Below are 22706 nucleotides of genomic sequence, written 5' to 3' on the forward strand. Positions count from 1 at the left end.
ATGACTATGAAAATTGGAGATTCACTCTGAAGGCATCAAAACCTTGCAAAGCAGTAATCAAAGCAAAAGGTGGCTACTTTGAAGAACCTAGAATATAAAACATATTTTCAGTTGTTTCAAATTTTTTTGTTAATTATATAATTCCACATCTGTTAATTCATAGTTTTGATGCCTTCAGAGTGAATCTACAATTCATGAAAAGAAAACTCTTTGAATGAGAAGGTGTGTCCAAACTTTTGGTCTGGACTGTAATAATTGTGTGAGTGTAATAGAAATATATATACACATATATATGCGCATTACTTTTCTGAAGCGTCTTTTACTTTTCTGGCAGTACATCTCTGTGGGTTCTCACAGTTCATCTAAGGATAAACAATTACTTTTAGGAAGGGTGGGTTACGTTGTACGAAACAGAGAAGGAAACCGGGGAAAAAAAAAGGTTGTGAAACTAGGAGTTAAATGTTCCAGTTTAATGCAAACAAACTGCACTCCGTCAATATTAAAACACTGACTCTGAACAGGGAACGGCGTCTATACTCAAAAGTTCATTGTCCTAGCACAATCCGCTAATTGTCGGCTTCCAAAAACTCCAGATACTTAGTGGTGATGTCAACTATCAATTTACATAGTTTACACATCTCCAACAAATGCCAAACACAAAGGGGAAACAAAAAAAAAGGAAATCCTAAGAGAGGAACACGACGAAGAGAACTATAAAAAGTAAGAAGACTATTCCGGACGCCATGGCTTGTAATGTCCAATAACAGGGACTGGAAGACCTTCTCATACAGCGCATTTCTGGCCAGCACATCAATTGAGGAAAAATGCTATTTTTATAGAATTATTCCAAAATGGTCTAGACATCCACCTCCAATGAACACAACTGTAAAAAAAAAACAAAACAAAAAAAAAACAGATATGACCATAAAATGTATGAGGGGTCCAACTCTGAGCAGCTTTCTAGGTCTAACATCTGCACAATGCGGTCTTTTCGCCGATTCCTGCCCTCACCACAGGCTCAGCGCATACAGTGTATACCCTGCAGAGCATCGGATCAATGATCTGGAGGTGGGTCTGTAAAGTGACCGTACCACCGATACCGCGCTCTCCTTGCTTGGCACTGATCAAACATTTTTGCACTCTTTAGCCCACAAAATAACAATAGCCTACAGCTATTAATCAGTACATGTCGGTGACTGTGCCACAAAAATTAACAAATTGCACAAAATTTTCACTTTTAACACCACGACTTCAAATGTTTAAGGAGAGAATGGTGCGCCAGAAGGGAGCGCAGCCAAGAAATTATCGATAGTCTGGTCACAAAGGGGATGTTCCCTTTTAAATAAATTTCAACGTGACGTCAGTGCCGGTGCCAATGGTAGATGCCGGGAGCAGCAGCGGAGTCTCATTGGTGGAACCGGGGAAGGAAAGTACAACACGATTTCTAAATTTTTTAATAAAGATTGTAATATGGATATAAAAACACCGGCATAAAAAAATGTTTGTATAAAAATACATTGAACCCGAAAACTTGATTTAAATTATTGTCTCATCATAAACTTCTCTTTAAACCAGAAAAAGGCACAACAATCTGAAGTCCTGCCCATGGGATGCTTTACTAATGGCATGGCTGCATAGATCCTAGCACAACATTTATATTATATTTACAAAAAATATATATACTTTTTGTGATATTAGGAGAGATGTTCCATGACTGGGAGAAATTACACTATTTGAAGCCACATGCAAATTAGTCTAAAAGTGCAAAGGGGCGTATTGATGTACTCAGTATATTGACAAACCCTTAATGGACTTCCAGGCTCATTGCATGTGGCTTCATAGAGTGATCTCTCAGGACTGGTACAATGGATTACTGCTGATTAGAGCAGATGAGTAAATCCCCAGGACCCTAGTGCGGCCAGGTCAGTAGTCTCAGGTTGCTGGACAGATGCCCTGCGTACCGCCTCCTGCCCGTCGCAAATACCCTGCGTACCGCCTCCTGCCTTCCAGCATCCCTGGACCCTATTTTTTATTAACCAGCCATCTAATAAAGAAAGAAACTGGAGATGCCAGTAGGTAGGAGGTGGTTCGGAGGGCTCCTGTGCAGCGGCCACAGAATACTGACCAGGCTGGACCAAGTCCCTGGAAATGCATTCACTTACTGATCGATCTACTTGGAATTGAAATCAGAAACTCAATAATTATTTTTAAGTTTAAGATTTACTTAAAAATCCTGTAGTGAAAAAAGGACGGAGATTAAAGGGATTGCCCACTACAAGGACAACCCCTGTGTTAAACTAAATGTTCGGGCCCGATAAAAGTCTATACTCACGTCCTGTGCCAGCGCCCTTGGCACTCGCTCTCCCCCGGGCTGGGATGTGGTGTAATGACACGTGATGCTCAATCAGCTCTGGCGTCACCGTTTCCGCCTTCGTACGAACTGAACATGAAGAGCCGGGAATCAGCTGCAGCCCACCACCGTCTTCCTCTTCATGTTCAGTTTATTTGAAGGCGCAGACAGTGACGCCAGTGCTGATTGGGCGCCGGGCATCACGTGTCATTCCACTGCGTCACAGCCCCGGGACCACGAGTGCCGACACCGCTGGAACTGTGCCGGCATTAAATAAAATTATCAGGGCCGAACATTTAGTTTAAGAAAGGATTGTCCTAGTAGTGGACAACCCCTTTAAGCTTAATCCGATGAACCAGGAATGCAATGTGGACCTAAAGGTATAGAAAGCAAGAAATGCTACTTAAGTTTATCACTAGCGTCATAGATAGTTTTTAAAGGGGCTGTCCAGGACTTAATTTACCTATTCATAGGATAAGTCATCAATAGGAGATTGGTAGGTGGTCTTGACACTCTGTACCCCTCAACAATCTGCTGATATGGACTTCGACAGAGTGAGGCACGGGCAGAGCACAGAAGCCTTGTACATTGCTTCATGGTCGCTGCTTATTTTCTATTCAAGTCAATAGGACATAAAGCGCAGCAGCGGCCCTGGCGATGTATGGGAGCCGTTGTGTTCCGCAATGTACATTGCTTAGGCTACTTTCAGACTTGCGTTAGGAGGCACAGCGCAGGGCCGCCGCTAAGCTCTGCCCCCGGCCGCACCTCCTCCGGGCGCATGACGCCGCATGCGACCGGCGTATCCTATATTTAGCGTTGGGTACTCTGGCCATGGGCTGGTATGCTTTTGCCGGCGCATGCGCCCGTTTTGCATGCGCCGGCAAAAACATACCAGCGCACGGCCAGCGTACCCAACGCTAAATATAGGGTACGCCGGTCGCATGCAACGTCGTGCGCCCAGAGGAGGAGCTGACTGGAGAAGGCGTGGCCGCGGGCGGAGCTTAGTGGCGGCCCTGCGCTGCGCCTCCTAACGCAAGTCTGAAAGTAGCCTTAGCGCCAGCCTGATCAGTGGGGGAGGCGGCTGTCGGACTCTCATCATTCTCAAACTCCTAGACAGTTCCTTTAGAGAAAGACAAATTAGAAGTCTTCTTACCAGAAGCTGTGGCCACATTTTGTCATGTAGGCTTCCTCAATCATGTCAAAGCATATAGGGCTGAAAGAAAAGAGAAAAATAGCTGAAAAGGACAGGATACAAAAGCCATCAACAAAACAGTATCAATGCTGGGAAGTTTAACAGGTTATATATTGCTCCATATTATTAATACAAGTAAAGCAATGGGAATGTCTGTACACAGAAGCATCCTGCCCACAGATATTTAAGTTGGAGGTTTCTGCAGCCAGTCACCTCCCTCTCCTGTGCCCAGAGGATCATGGACAACTACTGACACTGCACCAATGCCCACCATAGAAAGGGTATCCTGGGAGCGTAGGAATAGGGCATGCAGATGACGACGCTCAGATATGTGCCGTGCGTCTACGGCTGAGGGGCTGCAGCGGCAAAGGAGGAAAAGCTCCCCTATCCTTCAATGGGGCTAATCCGCAGCATTTGGTGCAGAAATCGCAGAAGAAAGAAGCGAGATACTAATTTTCACTGCACTACAGTAATCAAACCCCATCAAACAAAATTTCACTGCACGGGCTGCAGAAAGTTGTTCTGGTAGTTTTGATGTGGATTTCAGTGCAAAATTAATGTCAACCTGACATGTGGAAAAAGGAGACAATTTTGGGGGGGGAATTCGCTCAGTGACTCTTCTGACTGCTTTTGTCATTTTCCTTAAGTTCCACACACTTCTTACAACGAGCACCTGACGCTCCGTGTTCATCAGTTACCCACCGATCACCCATAAGAAACAAGGTTGTGTCACGTCCTCCAGAGCAGGCGGTTCTAGTCTCTGGCTAGAAGAGTCAACAGGAGGTGCAAGAAGCTTTCCTGGTTGAATGCAACAAAATTCTGCCGACCCATCTAAGCGCATCCTAATGTAGGGACAGAGACCCTGATTCCAGCAGGATGTCATTAATTGGGCATCTCTGCAGCTCTTGTTCTCATAGTGCCAGCCTCCTGCCATGCAATCTGCCATATTCATGATCTCTGTATAAACCTGCCTCCTCCATTGATTAGCAGCTTTCTGCCTATGCAGTGTACAAACAAAAACAGAGTAGCAGAGCTGCAGCAGACAAAACAGATTATCAAAACTAAAGCATTGACAGATCTCAGCCCATATTCCCTTTAATTGTGAATCCACTGAATTGAAGTTTTATTTGGGAGGCAAAAGCAGCAACTCTCACATAAAATAACTATTTCAGTGCTGGTTTGCGCCTATACCAAGATGCAGGCAGGTTCACATCCCAAGCTGCTGCTCTACAGTACAGATCCGTCAGCAGCAAGGCGACAAGTTGGGCAAAGGGTAATGGTTGGGTATTACTTTGCACCAACGTACAGATGCTCCAGAAGCTAAAAGCTCTTTAATACTATATTGTCATTAACAGTTTATTTAATCACCTTAATAGGTGGAACTGAGCCCATTGTGGGCTATAACTAGGGCAGGCTAGTAGCAGACAAGTGATCCCGCAGAGACCTCAGCTCCCGGTCCTCCCCATAACACATGGCTCAACTGAACGAAGTCTTTCAAACATTGGGTCCCAATAGAAAAACTTTAGCAACACTAGTAATTGCATGACATCTGGAGCTAGGATAATAACATGTGGCTTTATTCTGATTCCTTGTGTTACTTAACTCCTTAAATGCTAGTCTGCCAGGAATTGTTAATCTGGATCAGGACACCATGTGAAACCAAGAAGTAAACAGGATATTGCTCATTAATGGAAACGCTCCGACCCAGTACATTATAAACACGCTGGTCTCACAGCTTTCAGAGGGAGAGGTCAGGTATTTATTAATGGACAGAACGAACTGGGGAAAAAAAATAAATAAAAAATCAGATTTGGAGTATGGGAAGTTTGGTTATTGTGCCAATGTCAGACAAGCACACCAAGACCCCATTTGTGTGCTATAGTGTAAGGGATGCAAGTCCTTACCCGACAGCCGATCTAAGGATCTGAAATGACAGCTTCTTTGATCCCTATGACGTTGTCAGTGCAGGTCATCAACAGAACCCAAAAGTAACTGACTACAGGATTATGTGCTGGTCCTTGTCGCAGTGATGCCGAGTAGATGACGTCATACTCAGCAAAGCTGACCACAGTCATCACCTTACAGATGGTTTTGGAAAAGGAAAGATTGGGCATGTTGTTCCCTCTGCCTAGGGCTTACTCCCCATTTAGAAAGGAAGAAGGCTGTCTGATATATCTAGCCATTATAAAAGGGGTTCTCCGGACACGAGATATTGAGGACCTGTACTGACGATCTAACACCTTGCAACAGCCACCGATCATCCACTAGCAGGATTTTAAAAGCACCCATCACCAATAAGGAGCTGCCCTTTTTATTTAATAAGAGCAGGCAGTCTCAGTATGGTTTTCTTTACATATATCTAGCAAAATAAAATAAAAAAAAAAAAAAAAAAAACCTCAGAAGTGCCCCTAATGTTCCCCAAAATGGCCCGAACCGCCCAGGCAAAGTTGGGTTTGAACTTAGAATCATAGAATCGTAGAGTTGGAAGGGACCTCCTGGGCCATCTGGTCCAACTCCCTGCTCAAAGCAGGATTCGCTAAATCATCCCAGATACTGTAGATATCTGTCCAGCCTCTGTTTGAAGACTTCCATTGAAGGAGAACTCACCACTTCTCATGGCAGCCTGCTCCACTCATTGATCACTCTGTAACTGTCAAAAGTTTTTTCTAATATCTAAACTGTGTCTCCTCCAATTCAGTTTCATCCCATTGCTTCTAGTCTTTCCTTACAGGTTGTTGGTGGATACCAGCATGCAGAGTGGGACCCCACAGCCTTCTGTGAACGCTCTCACAGTGATAAAGTGAGATCTCGCACTCTGCACTCACCCAGCCCTGCCCCGTACTTTACTATGCGGCTACATAACGGTAACGGCTGTAATTATGGTGTAACAGCAATGGGTTAGTGCAAAGATTTGACAAACCCTAAAGCTCAGGTCTGACTTTTGCTAGAAAGTTGGGCCTTTTGGGGGTGATTGGGCACCATTCTATGGGATATTTAGTATAGGGCGGCCTACTCTTATGTGGGGTACCGCTGACCAGCTCGTTCTCCCGCATAGGGGTTGATCTGCAGTAGCCACTAGTGACCCATCACCGGAGGTGCCAGACCCCCCACTGATCTAACTGATCTGCAGTAGCCCCTATCGGTCCATCACCCGAGGTGCAAGGTGTCAGACCCCCCCCTGATCTAACTGATCTGCAGTAGCCCCTACCGGCACATCACCCGAGGTGCCAGGTGTCGGACCCTCACTGATCTACAGTGACCTCTATCGGCCCATCACCCGAGGTGCCAGGTGTCAGACCCCCCCTTGATCTAACTGATCTGCAGTAGCCCCTATCGGCCCATCACCCAAGGTGCCAGGTGTCAGACCCCCCCCCCCTGATCTAACTGATCTACAGTGACCCCTATCGGTCCATCACCTGAGGTGCCAGGTGTCAGACCCCCCCTGATCTAACTGATCTGCAGTGACCCCTATCGGTCCATCACCTGAGGTGCCAGGTGTCAGACCCCCCCCTGATCTAACTGATCTGCAGTGACCCCTATCGGTCCATCACCTGAGGTGCCAGGTGTCAGACCCCCCCCTGATCTAACTGATCTGCAGTGACCCCTATCGGTCCATCATCTCAGGTGCCAGACCCCCCCTGATCTAACTGATCTGCAGTGACCCCTATCGGTCCATCATCTCAGGTGCCAGGTGTCAGACCCCCCTGATCTAACTGATCTGCAGTGACCCCTATCGGCCCATCACCCGTGGTGCCAGGTGTCTGTCAGACCCCCCCTGATCTAACTGATCTGCAGTAGCCCCTATCGGCCCATCACCCGAGGTGCCAGGTGTCTGTCAGACCCCCCCCCCGATCTAACTGATCTGCAGTAGCCCCTATTGGCCCATCACCCGAGGTGCCAGGTGTCGGACCCTCACTGATCTGCAGTGACCCCTATTGGCCCATCACCCGAGGTGCCAGACCCCCCGATCTAATATTGATTTCATATCGCTGACCCGGACAACCCCCTTTCACAACCACCTCGACTGAAGACCTTCACGTCCTGCAGACACTGAGGATTTTCCACCTGGAGTAGTATCACAGAAGCAGCGCGTGGCTGCGATTCTCCCTCTGGATCTGCACAGATTTTATTTTATAGCGTATCCCCAGGAAAATCAGCATTTAAAATAAAAAACAATGCAGTGAGAACATAGATAAGAGGCGTCTGTCACCGCTCATCTCCCGGGAAACCTGGGGGTACATCTGCATCAATTGCTGAGACCCCCCCCCCCCCCATGGTGGCATCAATCACATCTGTGGGACTACAACTCCCAGCAGAGTCTTGCAGGGTGCAGGGGCAGTTCTGCAGGAGTGATCGGCTCAGGCTACAGAGATATTTCTGGGGAAGCCTCCCGCACCAGACATAGCAGCCAGCAGGGCATGCTGGGACTTGTAGTTCCATCTCATCACAAGGGGGGGGATGTGCCTAAAGCTCTCACCACACAAAGTCGTTGCTCTTGTCCTCGTAGGAGTTGATGAGGCCGTTGCACAGCGGGGTGGGCAGAGGCCTCTTTCTGGGGCCAGAGCTCACGGCCCTTCCGGTCAGCGCCGAGCCGTTACCCGTCACCCCGAGCCTGGACATACTAGAAGCCACCGGTCTCAGGGGCCCCGCCGAGGATGAGGAGCTAGACGGGGCGGGGGATGAAGAAGACGAGGCTGGGCCCGTCCCACCTCCCGACCCGGGGAGCTGCTGAGACTGCCGGCCCGAGGACATTCTACTGGTTCCGCCCCGGCTCAGGCCCGCCGCATTCCGCTGTTCACCACCTGGGAACAATAAAGTGTCAACAAGGGAACCAGTTGCAGCCCGACACCGGAAGCGCCCGGCCACTGACGGGGCGCCAGACGACAGCCACGCCCACTCTGCGCGACGTCACATCTGACCGTACGGAGCAAGAGAGAGGCCAAAATACTGCGGATAGCGAAGCGTCGATGTAGAGGCCTACTTTCTCTGCTGAGCCTTGTAGTTCCACAGACACAATTCCAGCGTCTACATGGAAGAGTTACAAAGCATAGTCACTAGGGATGGGCGGATCCTGAAATACTCGGAATCGCTAGACTCTAACGAGTCCGACTCGGAAACTCGCTATTCGTTGCGAGTCTAGCGAGTCCAATGTTAATGAATGGGGATGCGAGTATTGCAGCGATTCCTGTGCTGCCATTTTTTTTTGTTCCGCTTACTTCCCGCATGTGGCTTTGCACACTATGCGAAAAGTAAGGAGAACAATTGCGGATGGTACCCACGGTCCGGAGGAGAGGAGGAGACTGTCCTCCGGGCTTTGGGTACCATATCCCTGTAAAAAATAGAATTTAAAAATAAAAAATATTGTTATTCTCACCCTCCGACGTCCCGCGCAGCCTTCCCGCCTCTCCACGCATCCGTTCCCAGTAGTCCTTTGCGAAAATGCCCACGATGACGTCCGTTCTCGTGGGATCGCGAAGTCTCGCGGTCATTCGCACAACGTCATCGCGAATTACCGCGAGACATCGCGATCCCGCGAGAACGGACGTCATCGCGGGCATTTTCGCAAAGGATTACTGGGAACGGATGCGCGGGACGTCGGAGGGTAAGAATAACAATATTTTTTATTTTTTTTTACATTTTATCTTTTACTACTGATGCCGCATAGGCGGCCTCAGTAGTAAAAAGTTGGTCACACTCGTCAAACACTGACGAGTGTGACCAACCTGTCAATCAGTTCTCCAAGCGATGCTACAGATCGCTTGGAAAACGCTAGCATTTTGCAAGCTAATTACGCTTGCAAAATGCTAGTTTTTCCACGGGAAAATCGCGGGAATTTAAAATGCGATTTTCCCGCGGAATGGAATTCCGGAATTCTCGCGGAAATTTCCGCGAGAGTTCCGGTACGTGTGCACTTAGCCTTATTTGCATTGGACTCGTTACTGTGCGAGTAATCGCTTGGAAACTCGCAGAGTACCGACTCCTGCGAGTCCCCTACTACTCGCAGAGTAACGAGTCCTAACGAGTAGATTCGCCCATCCCTAATAGTCACTCCTATTAATGGGCACGACTGCTGAAGCGCCATAAATAAGCCACAATGCAGACGTTGCCTTCTCATTGGTAGTGTGTGGAGTGTTTTGTTTTCAGCTGGGTTTTTTTATATTTTTTTTAAAGTGGTTCTGTGAAGTACAGTATTCAGATGTACGGGACATCTTGTTCTCCGGGATCCATTTTTGTGCTTGCGACGCCATTTTGCTGTTTACAAGATAAATTTTGTAACTTAACTAGATGAACGTTGATGGCTGTTATGAAACCAGACTGTTCCAGCTTGTACAAGATATGAGATGAGACCCTAAAAGAATGTGCTATTGTTCTATATTCTACGTTGCGCAGCTAGGGACATATTCCGATTTTCTTGCAATACTATTGGCTTAAATGTATTACGATTCTATTGGTAGCTGTATACTTTGCATAATTAAGCAGAATGCTATGTAATGTGAGATTCAGTAAAGGGGCTCAGTGATCTGCCTGGATCCTCCCGTACAGAGACCCCCGTCTCCGTGTGGTCATTCCCAGTTGCTAGCAACACCCTATGAACTAATTTGGAAATCACTGGATCAACCGTGAAGGGTTAATTTAGCCCTCCCTAAATAGCTACCTCGACAGCTGGCCACCCAACGTGGGGCCCCCGAACAGGGACGCCTCTGCCCCCGGAGGACAACAAGACAAAGGACCCTCGGAGCGGACACAGATGCTGGAAAATTGGGACTGATCACTCCCCCACGACAACCACGGTAAGTTGGCAGTTATACTGTTCAGACTGACCGTTGGTGTGGTTTTCCTGTGCTTGTTGCTGCAAAGAGGATCTGAGGTTTGTCCCCGTGGTGGGGTGATTCATGGGTGGAATCATATAAAGGTGCAGTCCCGTTGGGGGCCCAGTGCTCGAACCGTACCTCATAAGGGACGGACACCCCGGATTGACCAGTGATTGTGGCTCTCTTTATAGTCAAAATACCCTGAAATTCCCGATCATTATTAGTAATTGGGCGTGGTCATGTAATCGAAGACTGGGTAGGATACGTAACTCAGGTATATATAGATATATATATAACCAGAGGTGTCGTGACTGTGGTGTGAGGAAGTGATTGATTAAGAAGGAACTAAGATTTAGACTAATGTGTTAGGCAGACGAATAGTTAAAAGTGATGATTTGAAAGAAGAGGTCTCCCTGCTAGATGACAATTGTACAAGGCGACCGAGAGTCGCAGCCCCCACCTTTGCTGACGGCACCTATTATCATCCGCCGCCAGCCTCAATCCCCGTTCACCCGATCCAGAGAAAGAAAAAAAAAGTTTTCAGAAGACTTTAACCCGTTCTGTTCAGCAGAGAGAGAGAGAAGAAAAAAAAAGGCAAACAGCAGCCTCCAGCCCCCACCACAGCTGCGACTACACAGTCCCTTATAAGTATCAGTGTGCCCTTCAGCCCACACAGCAAACTCTGGCCCCCCCCTCAGACTTCAGCTACTGGTAACCCTGCTCCTCAGCCCCTCCCTGCTAATGCTGGCGCTGTGCCAGACTCGAACACTTTCAGAGATTGTCATTCCCCTGCTGTTTTGATCGGAGTAGATGGTAGACCCAATTAATATACTTTAATAAACCCTATTTCTGTGGGACCTTTTCCCAAGGTTACTGTTCAGTTCGTAATCTCTCCCATATGTCCAGTAAATTTACTAGGGGCAGATTTATTATCACAGTTCCGCTCCGGAATACAATTCCAAGATGATGGTCAGATGGCTCTTACGTTATATAATCCCTATGTAGATGAAGACAGTGAGGAAATCTGTATTTTGCATGCCCTTCCTACAGTTATGATGGCCCTGATAGGCTCAGATCCACCCCCAATATTGCCTGAGGATCAACGACTCACCCCATACCTCTCAGAGATACTATCTAAACTCTGGTCAAAAGGGCCAAATGATATAGGGAAAATGCCTGTAGAACCAGTAAAAGTGTTTCTCAAACCTGGTGCCTAATCCTCATACTCTTTTGTCCCAAATACCCCAGGATGCTGCTTGGTTTACAGTTATTGATCTTACCAATGCCTTCTTTAGCATTCTGTTACACCCAGACTGCCAGTTTCTATTTGCATTCACTTATCAGGGCCGACAGTTAATATGGACAGTTATGCCACAAGGGGCCCAAAACAGTCCCAACCAGTTTGCAAAAAAAATATGAGCAGGTGTCTTTTGCCATTGTTGCCATTGTTAGCCTCCTTAAGTATCTGGCAGCACTAAACTGTCGGGTTTCGGCCTAGAGACTTCAGTTCTGCCTTGGTCAAGTGATATTCTTGGGTCACTGTCTCCTTCAGGGTGCCAGACACCTCGCAGAAGAATAATAGCTGTCAGCTCCCTTCCTTTACCAAAAGATGAAACTGAACTCCAGCGTTTTCCTGTGCACTTATTTTTGTCAGTGGATACCGGATGCATCCCGCATAATGCAACCCCTTTACAATGCCTTGAAAGACGGTATAATGAACTATAAGGAAAGATGGCAGTGATGAGGATTACCTCCAACATGACTGTTCCCAACTTCTGACTGAAGAAACAGCTACTCCACCAAATGTCAGTGAGAATCCACTCCCAAATCCCGATCTGGTGTTATAGACGGATGGTTCAAGATATGCTGATGAGTTTTTGGTAGAGTCCACACGGGATATGCTGTTACCACAGAGGACACTGTAGTGCACGCAGCTGCACTCCCGCCCTCACAGTCAGCACAAGAAGCGGAACTCCAGGCTCTGTCTACTGCATGTACTTTGGCCAAGAACAGACGGGCTAATATATACACGGACTCACGGTATGCATTTGGTATTGCTCACGATTTTGGGGCTCTATGGGCCAATCGAGGGTTTATTACTACTGACGGAACCCCAGTGAAAAATGCTGAAGCTGTTAAAACCCTCATGGACTCGATCAAATTACCTACTCGGGTGGCTAGTATCAAAGTTAAGGCACACGGTCCTAGGAACAGTCCACAGACTGTTGGAAATGTATTTGCGGATATGCAAACAAAAGCCGCCGCTCTCTTACCCGTTGAACCAACCATACCAACTATGGTGACCACACACTCTCAGCGTAAACAGTTTCAAGAAGCACTGACCCTACAAGAACCTGATGATCTACAACAGACTGAGGTTTTCTGTCGGACCCTGCAAGACCGCTTAATGACGATGCAGAGAATGTCTCCAAAGGAAGAGGTGAAGCAATGGAAGACTGATGGGGCACGTATGGATAATGGTCTCTGGAAAAAGGACCAACTTGTGCGTCTCCCTAAGCGGATGTACCCTGCTATTGCCACATGGGCACATGGACCTTCACATCAAGGAAAGAATCAGGCCCTTGCACTGGTGCAAAAATTCTACTGGGCCCCGGGAATTTCCACAGTTTTGACAGCGCTCAACCGTTCCTCTAATATCTGTCAGACTTGTAATCCCGGTCAACTTCAACGTGTACCCCCGAAGCATCTTGCTAAGCCCGACTATCCTTTCCAAAGGCTCCAGGTGGACCATATCATGTTGCCTAAGTCTGGAAGGTATGAATACTGTTTGGTTGTTGTTGACATGTTCTCCAGTTGGCCGAAAGCATTCCCTGTTACCAACATGACTGCAAAGACCACAGCGAAGAAACTGGTGATGGAAGTTACAGTATGTGCAGATATAGGGTTCCAGAAGTTGTTGAAAGTGATCAAGGTCCGGCCTTTTCTTCTCATGTGTACCAAGAAGTTCTGACAATGCTTGGATCCACTGTAGCCCTCCATACTCCGTACCACCAACAATCCAGTGGGGAAGTTGAGAGGCTGAACGGCACACTGAGGGGACAATTGACCAAAATGATGCTGGAGACTACGGCTCCATGGCCAGAGCTCCTACCCATTGTATTATACCACCTTTGTACTACCCCTATTGCAAAATATGGCCTGTCCCCATTATGAGATATTGTTTGGTACTAGGCCCCCAGTTGTAAATTTCCAGCCTCAGCAGTTATCAGAAGAAACTGACCGTGCTGTTCAATGTGTTATTCAGCTTAGTAAAAATCTTGCTAACACCCATGTTCTAGTTTCCTTTTCTTCTCCAGATTCAGCAGAAACCGACACCTGTTATAACCTGAAGCCTGGTGATTTGGTAATTGTGAAGAGACATGTCAGAAAGCACGGACTAGAACCCTTGTATGACTGTCCCTATGAAGTCCTCCTCATCACCCAACAAGCCAATAGCAAATAAAGGGGCATAATGTTTTGGTTTTTCGCATTTTTCATATTATTATTGGTAACTGCACGGGACAGCCTAAATTCCACAACGTCCTTGAATAATAAGTTTATACAACATCATGAAAAATTACTGAGAGATTTGTTGGACAATTCCCAGTCTCTGGCAGACTGTTGGATTTGCACGTATTCACCAGTGTCAGCCACAAGCATCCCCTTTTTGGCTATCCCTGTTCTACCCGAGGAGTTATTTGCTTGGACTGACTGTTCTGACACACTCGCTAATAATTCCACAGATAATGCTAAGTTATGGAATTTAACTGTTGGTATACTTATTGTGGGATGGGTGGGATACCCCTGGTGGCAAGGTAACCTGTCAGGAAGTAATACACAACTTCAATATTTGGCCTACAAAGGAGGGGCTTGGGTCCCTAAGAATAAGACTAGTTTAATCAATCTGGGGCAAGTTCCAACATATGGTTTACAAGTCAGCTTCAATGTAACTTCACACTCTACTGATGCCTTCAAACCAATGTTGTTAGAAGGTTACATAATACGTCATGGGAATTTTCTAATTTGTTTCCCCAGGGTTCTAACGAAACCTGTGCCAGTATTCCTGGCAATATATCTTGTAATGAGTCCTCTGAATATGTGCCAGGAACCCCCACTTGTGGAAATCCTGATGTAGGTTATTGTAGTCCTTTAGGACAATCTCCAGCTTGGTGCATGCTTCAGAATGCATCTGCATTCATAGACTTAGCTCATAGATTGGTACTGCAACATTCAGCCCTATGGGATTTACCTGATGACATGTTCTGAGTATGTGGAGACAATGCTTATAAATGGTTGTCAGTAGGGGTAAGAGGTACTTGTACTCTGGGTCGCTTGACTCCGGCCACCTTTGTTATTCCGAACAAACAGTTGGATACACAGGCTATACCCAAACATACATTATACAAAAGAGCTGCGGACAATTCACCCCGCCCTTCAGGGAGACCACATATAGTGAAGATGAGTGTGGCCAATAAAATTGTCAGTTCTATTTTCATTTACCCTATGATTACACAAATGTGGGATAAATTGGTTAGAGCCACAGATTATCTAGATGATCAAATTTGGGATATATTGGATATACTTAACACTACTGTTGCTGTCCAAAATCAACTTATTATAGTCACTAATCAACATACTATAGTGCTGGACTACTTAACAGCAGCACAAGGTGGTATGTGTCAGGTCATTGTACCCGCTTGCTGTCATTATATAGATCCTAACAGTACTATGAAGTTAAAGTTAGAAGACATTGAAAGACTCAGAGATCAATACAATAAACCCAATGATCGTACTAAGGACAGTTGGTGGTCAGACACCTTCTCCTTTCTCAATCCAGCCAATTGATTTAAGGGAATTGGGGGCTGGATAGCAGGGATCTTACAGAGCTTGTTACACATTGCTGCCTGTATCCTTGTTGTATATGTGATACTAAAACTTGTTCTTTGGTGTATTTCTGTCTGTATTAGGAAATTCTGCACTAAGACAGCTAATGATGATACAAAGGCGTCGTTGCCCCTGCTCTTCTCTGCACCGATCTTAAAAGGCTACTTGATGAAGATGTTGAAGCCAAGCACATGCCTACCTACAAAAGATCCCCACCACCGTCATCAAAAATTGTTATTCGTGAACTGTAGTATACAGGGGTGACGGGTGCGCCGCGACAGCCATGACTGGTAACACGGCATCAGTCATGTAGACCAGTACCCCTCAAGCTGTTAGCTTGGGATAGCACCTCTGATGCTGCATATGTGTTATCAAAATTAATCTAGGGGGGAATTGTGAAGTACAGTATTCAGATGTACGGGACATCTTGTTCTCCGGGATCCATTTTTGTGCTTGCGACGCCATTTTGCTGTTTACGAGTTAAATTTTGTAACTTAACTAGATGAAAGTTCACGGCTGTTATGAAACCAGACTGTTCCAGCTTGTATGAGATATGAGATGAGACCCTAAAAGAATGTGCTATTGTTCTATATTCTACGTCACGCAGCTAGGGACATATTCCGATTTTCTTGCAATACTATTGACTTAAATGTATTACGATTCTATTGGTAGCTGTATACTTTGCATAATTAAGCAGAATGCTATGTAATGTGAGATTCAGTAAAGGGGCTCAGTGATCTGCCTGGATCCTCCCGTACAGAGACCCCCCTGTCTCCGTGTGGTCATTCCCAGTTGCTAGCAACGCCCTATGAACTAATTTGGAAATCACTGGATCAACCGTGAAGGGTTAATTTAGCTCTCCCTAAATAGCTACCTCGACAGTTCCTCCACAAAAATCACAGCTAGACAGACTCTTGCTATACGTGACGCTGAGGTTCATACGTTCTGATTTTTTAACCTTTTTTAAACGCTATAAACCAGGACAATCCGAAGGCGGCAAAAAACCCGCTGCAGGAAAAAAAAGACCTCTTAGGCCGCGTTCACACATTCACTATCTGCAGCAGATTTTTCTGCCTCAGAAAAAAAAAAGTGTTAGCCGGAAATACATAGCGTAACATTTTTTAATGCATTTTCCCCCCATTTACTTGCATGGGTGATAAACATTGGGCAGCACGGTGGCTCAGTGGTTAGCGGTCCTGGGTTCGAATCCCACCAAGGACAACATCTGCAAGGAGTTTGTATGTTCTCCCCATGTTTGCGTGGGTTTCCTCCGGGTACTCCGGTTTCCTCCCACATACTGATAGGGAATTTAGATTGTGAGCCCCCATCGGGGACAGTGATGAAAATGTGTGCAAACTGTAAAGCGCTGCGGAATATGTTAGCGCTATATAAAAATAAAGATTATTATTAACATTGCAAAAACGCTGGAAGAATCGACACAATATAGATTTGAAAAAAAAAAAGGCTTTGATGGTTCAAATCTACAAGGAAAATTAAGTCGCGTGTGCACGAGAGCCGAGAAAGCTCATTCACTTTGCTGGTGCTGTAAAAGGCTGCATCGTTAGGGTATGTGCACACGATCATGATTGGCTTAGGATTTGACGCAGGTGAAATCTGGATCTGAGGTCTCTGGCGGGTCACCTGCGTTTTTGATGCGTTTTTTCCGCATGTGATTTTAATACTTTTTTTTCTCACTTGAAATAAAGCGTATTGAAAGTTGGCTTCTGGGAAGGAAAAAAAAATGTGATTTCCTATTTGCAGATGTATTGGGGAATATTCCCACGGTCAGTAAGCGCTGCGGCGTCCAGATGTTACAGCATAGTGGATGGGATCTCAAGAAATCCCATGCCCACTATGCGTCCACAGACGCCCGCACTTCACCCGCAGACACGGACATGTGGCGCATCTTTCCTGACCGCAGCGTCTATTTAAGTAGCAAAGACGCTCAGTCTCCTCTGTGTAAATTTCCCATACACGTTCATTAGATGCGGTAAAACCGCATTATCTTCCTGGTCACATGTGTATTAAGTGCAGGAACGCAGCTTACTACGCACGTGTACTAATTTACATAATGGTGAATCTTGTGACACAGCCGGAAGTACCTGACACTGGAAGTGGAGGAAAGCACACAGAGAGGTCCCTTGCTTTTTAATAAATAATTAAAAAAAAATAGTGTGGGGTCCCCCTGTATTTGTTAACCAGCCAGAGTAAAGCAGACTACTGGGACTGGTATTCTCAGGCTGGTAAGAATCCAATATCCATGAACCTTACCAGCCTGATAATACCAGGCCGCAGCAGTCTGCTTACCTTGGATGGTTAGCAAAAATAGTGGGGGATCCCCTCCTAAAAAAAAAAGCATGGGGTCCTCCTATATTTGTTAACCAGCCAGAGTAAAGCAGATTACTAGGACTGGTATTCTCAGGCTGGTAAGAATCCAATATCCATGAACCTTACCAGCCTGATAATACCAGGTCGCAGCAGTCTGCTTACCTTGGATGGTTAGCAAAAATAGTGGGATCCCCTCCAAAAAAAAATAGCGTGGGGTCCTCCTATTTTTGTTAACTAGCCAAGGAAAAAGCAGACATTTGCGGCCTGGCATTCTCAGGCTGGTGAGGCCCATGGATTTTGGCCCTCACCAGCCTAAAAATAGCAGCCCGCAGCTGCCCCACAATTGGCGCATCCAAAGATGCGCCAAACATGGCACTTTACCCGGCTTTTCCCACTTGCCCTGTAGCGGTGGCAAGTGAGGTAATATTTGTAGGGTTGAGGTCACCTTTATATTGTCAGGTGACATCAAGCCCATGGCTTAGTAATGGAGAAGCATCTATAAGACACCTATCCATTACAAATCCTATAGATACATGGTGAATGAAGACACAGACAGAATAAAGTCTTTTAACTGAAATAATGAAACAGACTCCTTTAATAGATCATAATTGAACCATACTTACTGCATCGCCTATTCCACTGACACCTTTCTCTCCTGGAAGAGAATTAAAATAAAAAAGCAACAAAATCCTTACCTATCCTCTGAGAAAATATACATAATGTCCCACGACGAGTCCAACTCTGCTACATCTGGATGCATTTGGCTGAACGATGGCATTATGCCACCACTCAGCCTGACATCCAGAACACTGTGGAGCTTCAAGATGATCACCGGAGACAGCTCAGTCCACGATGGTCACGTCGCAGTTCTCGCGATCAGCTCAGCTCACAGCGAGAACAGCAGTGTATGAGAACTTCTGGCTGAAACAAGGTACGACACTATTTAAATTAGTACACCTGCCTAGTAAGCTGCCTTCCCGCACTTAATACGCATTTGACTAAGAATATAATATGGTTTTACCACATATAATGAAAGTGAATTGGTACTTTACGCAGTGGAGATGGAACGTCTCCGCTACATAAATAGACATGCTGTAGTATGGAAAGACGCGCCGCATGTGTGTCTCCGCAGGGAAGCCGGAGGTGTCTGTACATGCATAGTGGGCATGGGATTTCTTGACATCCCATCCACTATGCTGTAACATCTGGCTGCTGCGGGTTGGACACTGCAGATGTACGCAGCATCCAACCCGCAGCGTTTACTGACCGTGGGAACTTACCATTACAGGGGAGTAAAAAGGCGTGGCAAAAGCGCAACGTGTGAACAAGCCCTTGGGCTGTGCACACAACGTATTTTTCAAGTGGAAACTTATCATAGAAGGAATATGTACTTGTATATTTCTAGGTAAATCCGACTCTCTGTGCACAGATTCATGTCTTTGACATTACACCATGATGGGGGACATATATTACTAAAACAGGCACAGGATGGGAATAATACACCAGAATGGTGGACATTATTACTGGAAGGGGCACAGGATGGGGGCGTTACACCATGATGGGGACATATATTACTAGAACGGGCATAAGATGGGAATAATACACCAGAATAGGGGATATTATTACTGGAAGGGGCACATGATGGGGAAATTACACCATGATGGGAACATATATTACAAGAACGGGCACAGGATGGGTATAATAAACTAGAATAGGGGACATTATTACTGGAAGGGGCACAGGATGAGGACATTTCACCATGATGGGGACATATATTACTAAAATGGGCATAGGATGGGAATAATACACCAGAATGGGGGACAGTATTACTGGAAGGGGCACATGATGGGGACATTACACCATGATGGAGTCATACATTACTAGAACGGGCATAGGATGGGAATAATACACCAGAATGGGGCCATTATTACTGGAATGCAGGATAAGGAACATTATACCAGAAAGGGTCCCTGTTATAAATGGGAAACGAGGAGGAAAAAAAGACAACCAGCTAAGTCTCAGAAAACCAGAGAAGTTGGTAACTATGCAGATTGCAGATCCCTGATCTTAACCGCACAACTAGCAGCAGTCGTGGAGCGTTCCTACGTTGGTCCTAGACGCCTCGTCACAACCGGAGAACTACATAAGCCTAAAGCAGGAAAAGAGGAAAACTAACTGCCCCAGAGCAGACCCCAAAGGAAAGACAGCCCCCCACATGTATTGACGGTGAAACAAGATGAAAATACAAAAAAAGGCAGGAAAATAGGCTGAGCAAACGATGGGGGCTAACTAAAAAGGACAGAAAAGGAAAGACACTGTCTGCAATATGCCAAAAAAAAACATACAAAAATATTGTCCAACACTTCTGATAGCAAAATTAACCCTGAAGTCACTAGACTTCTCCCACTATATCAGCACTCTGAAATATTCTGAGACAGAGCAAAAAAGAGGCCAATCTAATAAGGGACAAAAAGCAGATTGGCAAATACAGATTAATAGGAGTGGAATTTCAGCATAGCCCCAGCAGGGGCAGGCTGATTACACAACAAACTGAAATGTCCAACAAGCGCAAGTGTGAACATTAGCAAAAAACAAACTTAACTTGAGAAGACTGGAAGAGAGCTGAAGTCCAGGACCTGAGAAGCAGACTGAATCACCAGCACCCGGATAGGGCGTCGGCTGTCATATCCAGTCTGATACTCCAGAGATCCAATCGTTATCTTCCTCATCAGGTGGCAGATCACTACCACTTAAACCAACCGCACTACCTCCTGTCACCACCAGAGGGAGAACGGAAGGAGAACTCTCAACTGGTGGAGCAGAAAATGAGTTCATGACAGGTCCCAGTATGGATTTCATCATTAGTACAAGATGGGGTACGTAATTACATTATAGAGGGGGGGGACACCTACAGTATGTCTTTATAGGATTTACAATGCTACAAGGACCCACACATCTGACTGACATGTAGGTGGGGATCCAGGTCCAAATTTTGCACCTGGGCCCATTTTACTTTACTTACACCACTGATCCCATCAACTATTTTGGAAACCTATACTAGACAGTATGAAAATGCCCCGAATTTATCACAGCGGTCCATGCCAGATGATAAATTTGGCGCATCTTTAGACACTAAATTTACCCAATATCTTCTTCGCTGCATCTTGTTGCATTTACACTATGCCTGCCTTAAACTAAACCAGACCCAGGCACAAACAGTGTTTTCAGCTGGGGGGTTATAAGGCGACTTTAGAAATGACACAGGTTTGCAGAGCTAAAGATTGTTCTGTGCCACTGCTACAATCCAGTGCAATGCAGGTGGATGGGGTTGCATTGTTGTAAGCCATAGGGTACTGCAAATATGACAACTAAATCACCAAAAATCCAATTGGTTCTAACTTTTGTAACTTGCAGTGGATTGCGGTATCCTGCAGATCATAATGCAACCCCATTTATATGCATCATGCTGTGATGTATAAAGCAATCTTTGTCGTACTTATACTGTAATCTCAGCCTTGAACACATACCGTAATAATTAGGTCTAAAGATAGATGCAAAAACTGCACCACATTTTCATCATAATTTGGCATATTTCCACCAACGTCAATGCTCACCGAAGTAAATCTGCCCATGTGTTTGAGCGAACCCACAATTTTAAGGGATCTTGCCTTTGTGAGACATTGCTTTTTTAAATGGAAGCCAGCAGATCACTGCGGGTGCGGTGTTTGTAGACCCTGCGGTCAGCTGTTGTCCCATTTTCTCTACAGTGTAAAGGAATGGCGTTCCTGGTTAACCCCAGATTAGAGTCTCCTTTTATATCATCCCTTAGGGAGATAAAGGAAACTTTTATCTTTTGGATCCAGCTCTGCTTTTGCTATAGGTTTATGTCATTTTTCGAAATAATGTTAATGCCCTTTGTTTATTATGCTTATTAATTAAAATGAAATTCCTCCGATTCCTTTTCCGACTGACGTTGCTTCCTTATCTCCGTTATTGGATCACCTCTGTGATTTATTGCACCTGGTGGAGATTAAAATGCAGGCATGCCCCGGCTTACACATACACAGATGATTTTCTTGCACATCGTATTTTTTCACCCATTTCCCTTATCTACGGTATATTAATCTGGTCGAATTAAAGACGCCTTTATCACCTTTCCAGCCTTGATTAATTTCCATTACTTCTTTTCCAGTTTGTGAGCTAATCTAACCTCATATTCTCTATTTTACTCTTTTTAGTGCCTAATCCTTTTTTTTTCAGCCAAAGATATCCATTCTCCTGGACTGCGTTTCACCTCCCTGATCAGGGAGGATCAAAGGATCGGCCACAGCTGCACTTCTCCATCCATAGTGATGACCTTCAGTGCCATCAATTTGGTCGCAGCGCCAACATTTCGATGTGCAATCAGGACATCAGTATAGACGAACTGTTTAGGTTGGATGTTTATAGGATGTGTACATTTTGGTACAGATTTTTTTTTTATTATTGTTCATTTATTTCCTAAATTCAAAGTTAAAAGGGTTGTCCACTACTTAGATAACCCCTTCTGAATCCCTATGTTTCCCCAGTAAAATAACACATATACTCAGCTCCGGTGTCAACACTTTCCATAGGTGTCGGCACTGGCTCTCCCAGGGATCGTGTGACATTATGTCATGCAATTCCTGTGACCAATCAACACTGGCTTCACTCTCTCCTCCTTTGGACAAATCAAGACATCCTGAGGAAGTGAGGTGCCAGAGGGTGATAGCCGTCATCAAGATGTTGCTCCATGGCGCCCTGACACTTTATAGTACATTTTCTGCTTCACTTGTTGTTCCAACTGGACTATCCCTATGCTTACTTATTCCTGCGGTCACAAGAATTTCCTGTCCGGCCCCACAAGATTGACAAGATTCGTTACCTTTCCCTCATGCAGTTCCACGTCCATCTTCCTCTATACAGAAGGGTTTAAGGTACTATCTAGACCACCTGTTTCGAGTCTTAGGCTCTGGATGTTGCAGAAATGTCCACAGGGTGTCTTTTCAGGTCTCATACCACCCAACACAACATGTAATCCTCTTGCTGCAGCCTACTGCACCTTGACCTTGGCATTGTCACCACCTTACTCGCTCTCTATCTACCTACCTATCAGGAAGCC

The 22706-nt window shown here is 45.7% G+C and overlaps 1 protein-coding gene across 2 annotated transcripts in view; it reads right to left on the minus strand.

Moving 5' to 3' along the window:
• The window catches only part of COP1 (COP1 E3 ubiquitin ligase), a 146919-nt gene extending 138476 nt beyond the window's left edge, over window positions 1–8443 (minus strand). The window contains exons 1-2 of one of the 2 annotated variants that reach the window (XM_073571282.1): window positions 8020–8443; window positions 3504–3563 (exon numbers count right to left, since the gene is read on the minus strand). In XM_073571282.1, the coding sequence (XP_073427383.1) occupies window positions 3504–3563; window positions 8020–8294 (335 nt within the window). In that variant the 5' untranslated portion in view covers window positions 8295–8443. The remainder of the gene's footprint in view (window positions 1–3503; window positions 3564–8019) is intronic. The other variant, XM_073571283.1, reaches the window with a different exon arrangement.
• Window positions 8444–22706: the final 14263 nt, after the last annotated feature.

The sequence above is a fragment of the Dendrobates tinctorius genome, unplaced genomic scaffold (genome assembly GCF_039654945.1).
Source record: "Dendrobates tinctorius isolate UK_male_01 unplaced genomic scaffold, ASM3965494v1 ptg000029l, whole genome shotgun sequence".
NCBI lineage: Eukaryota > Metazoa > Chordata > Amphibia > Anura > Dendrobatidae > Dendrobates > Dendrobates tinctorius.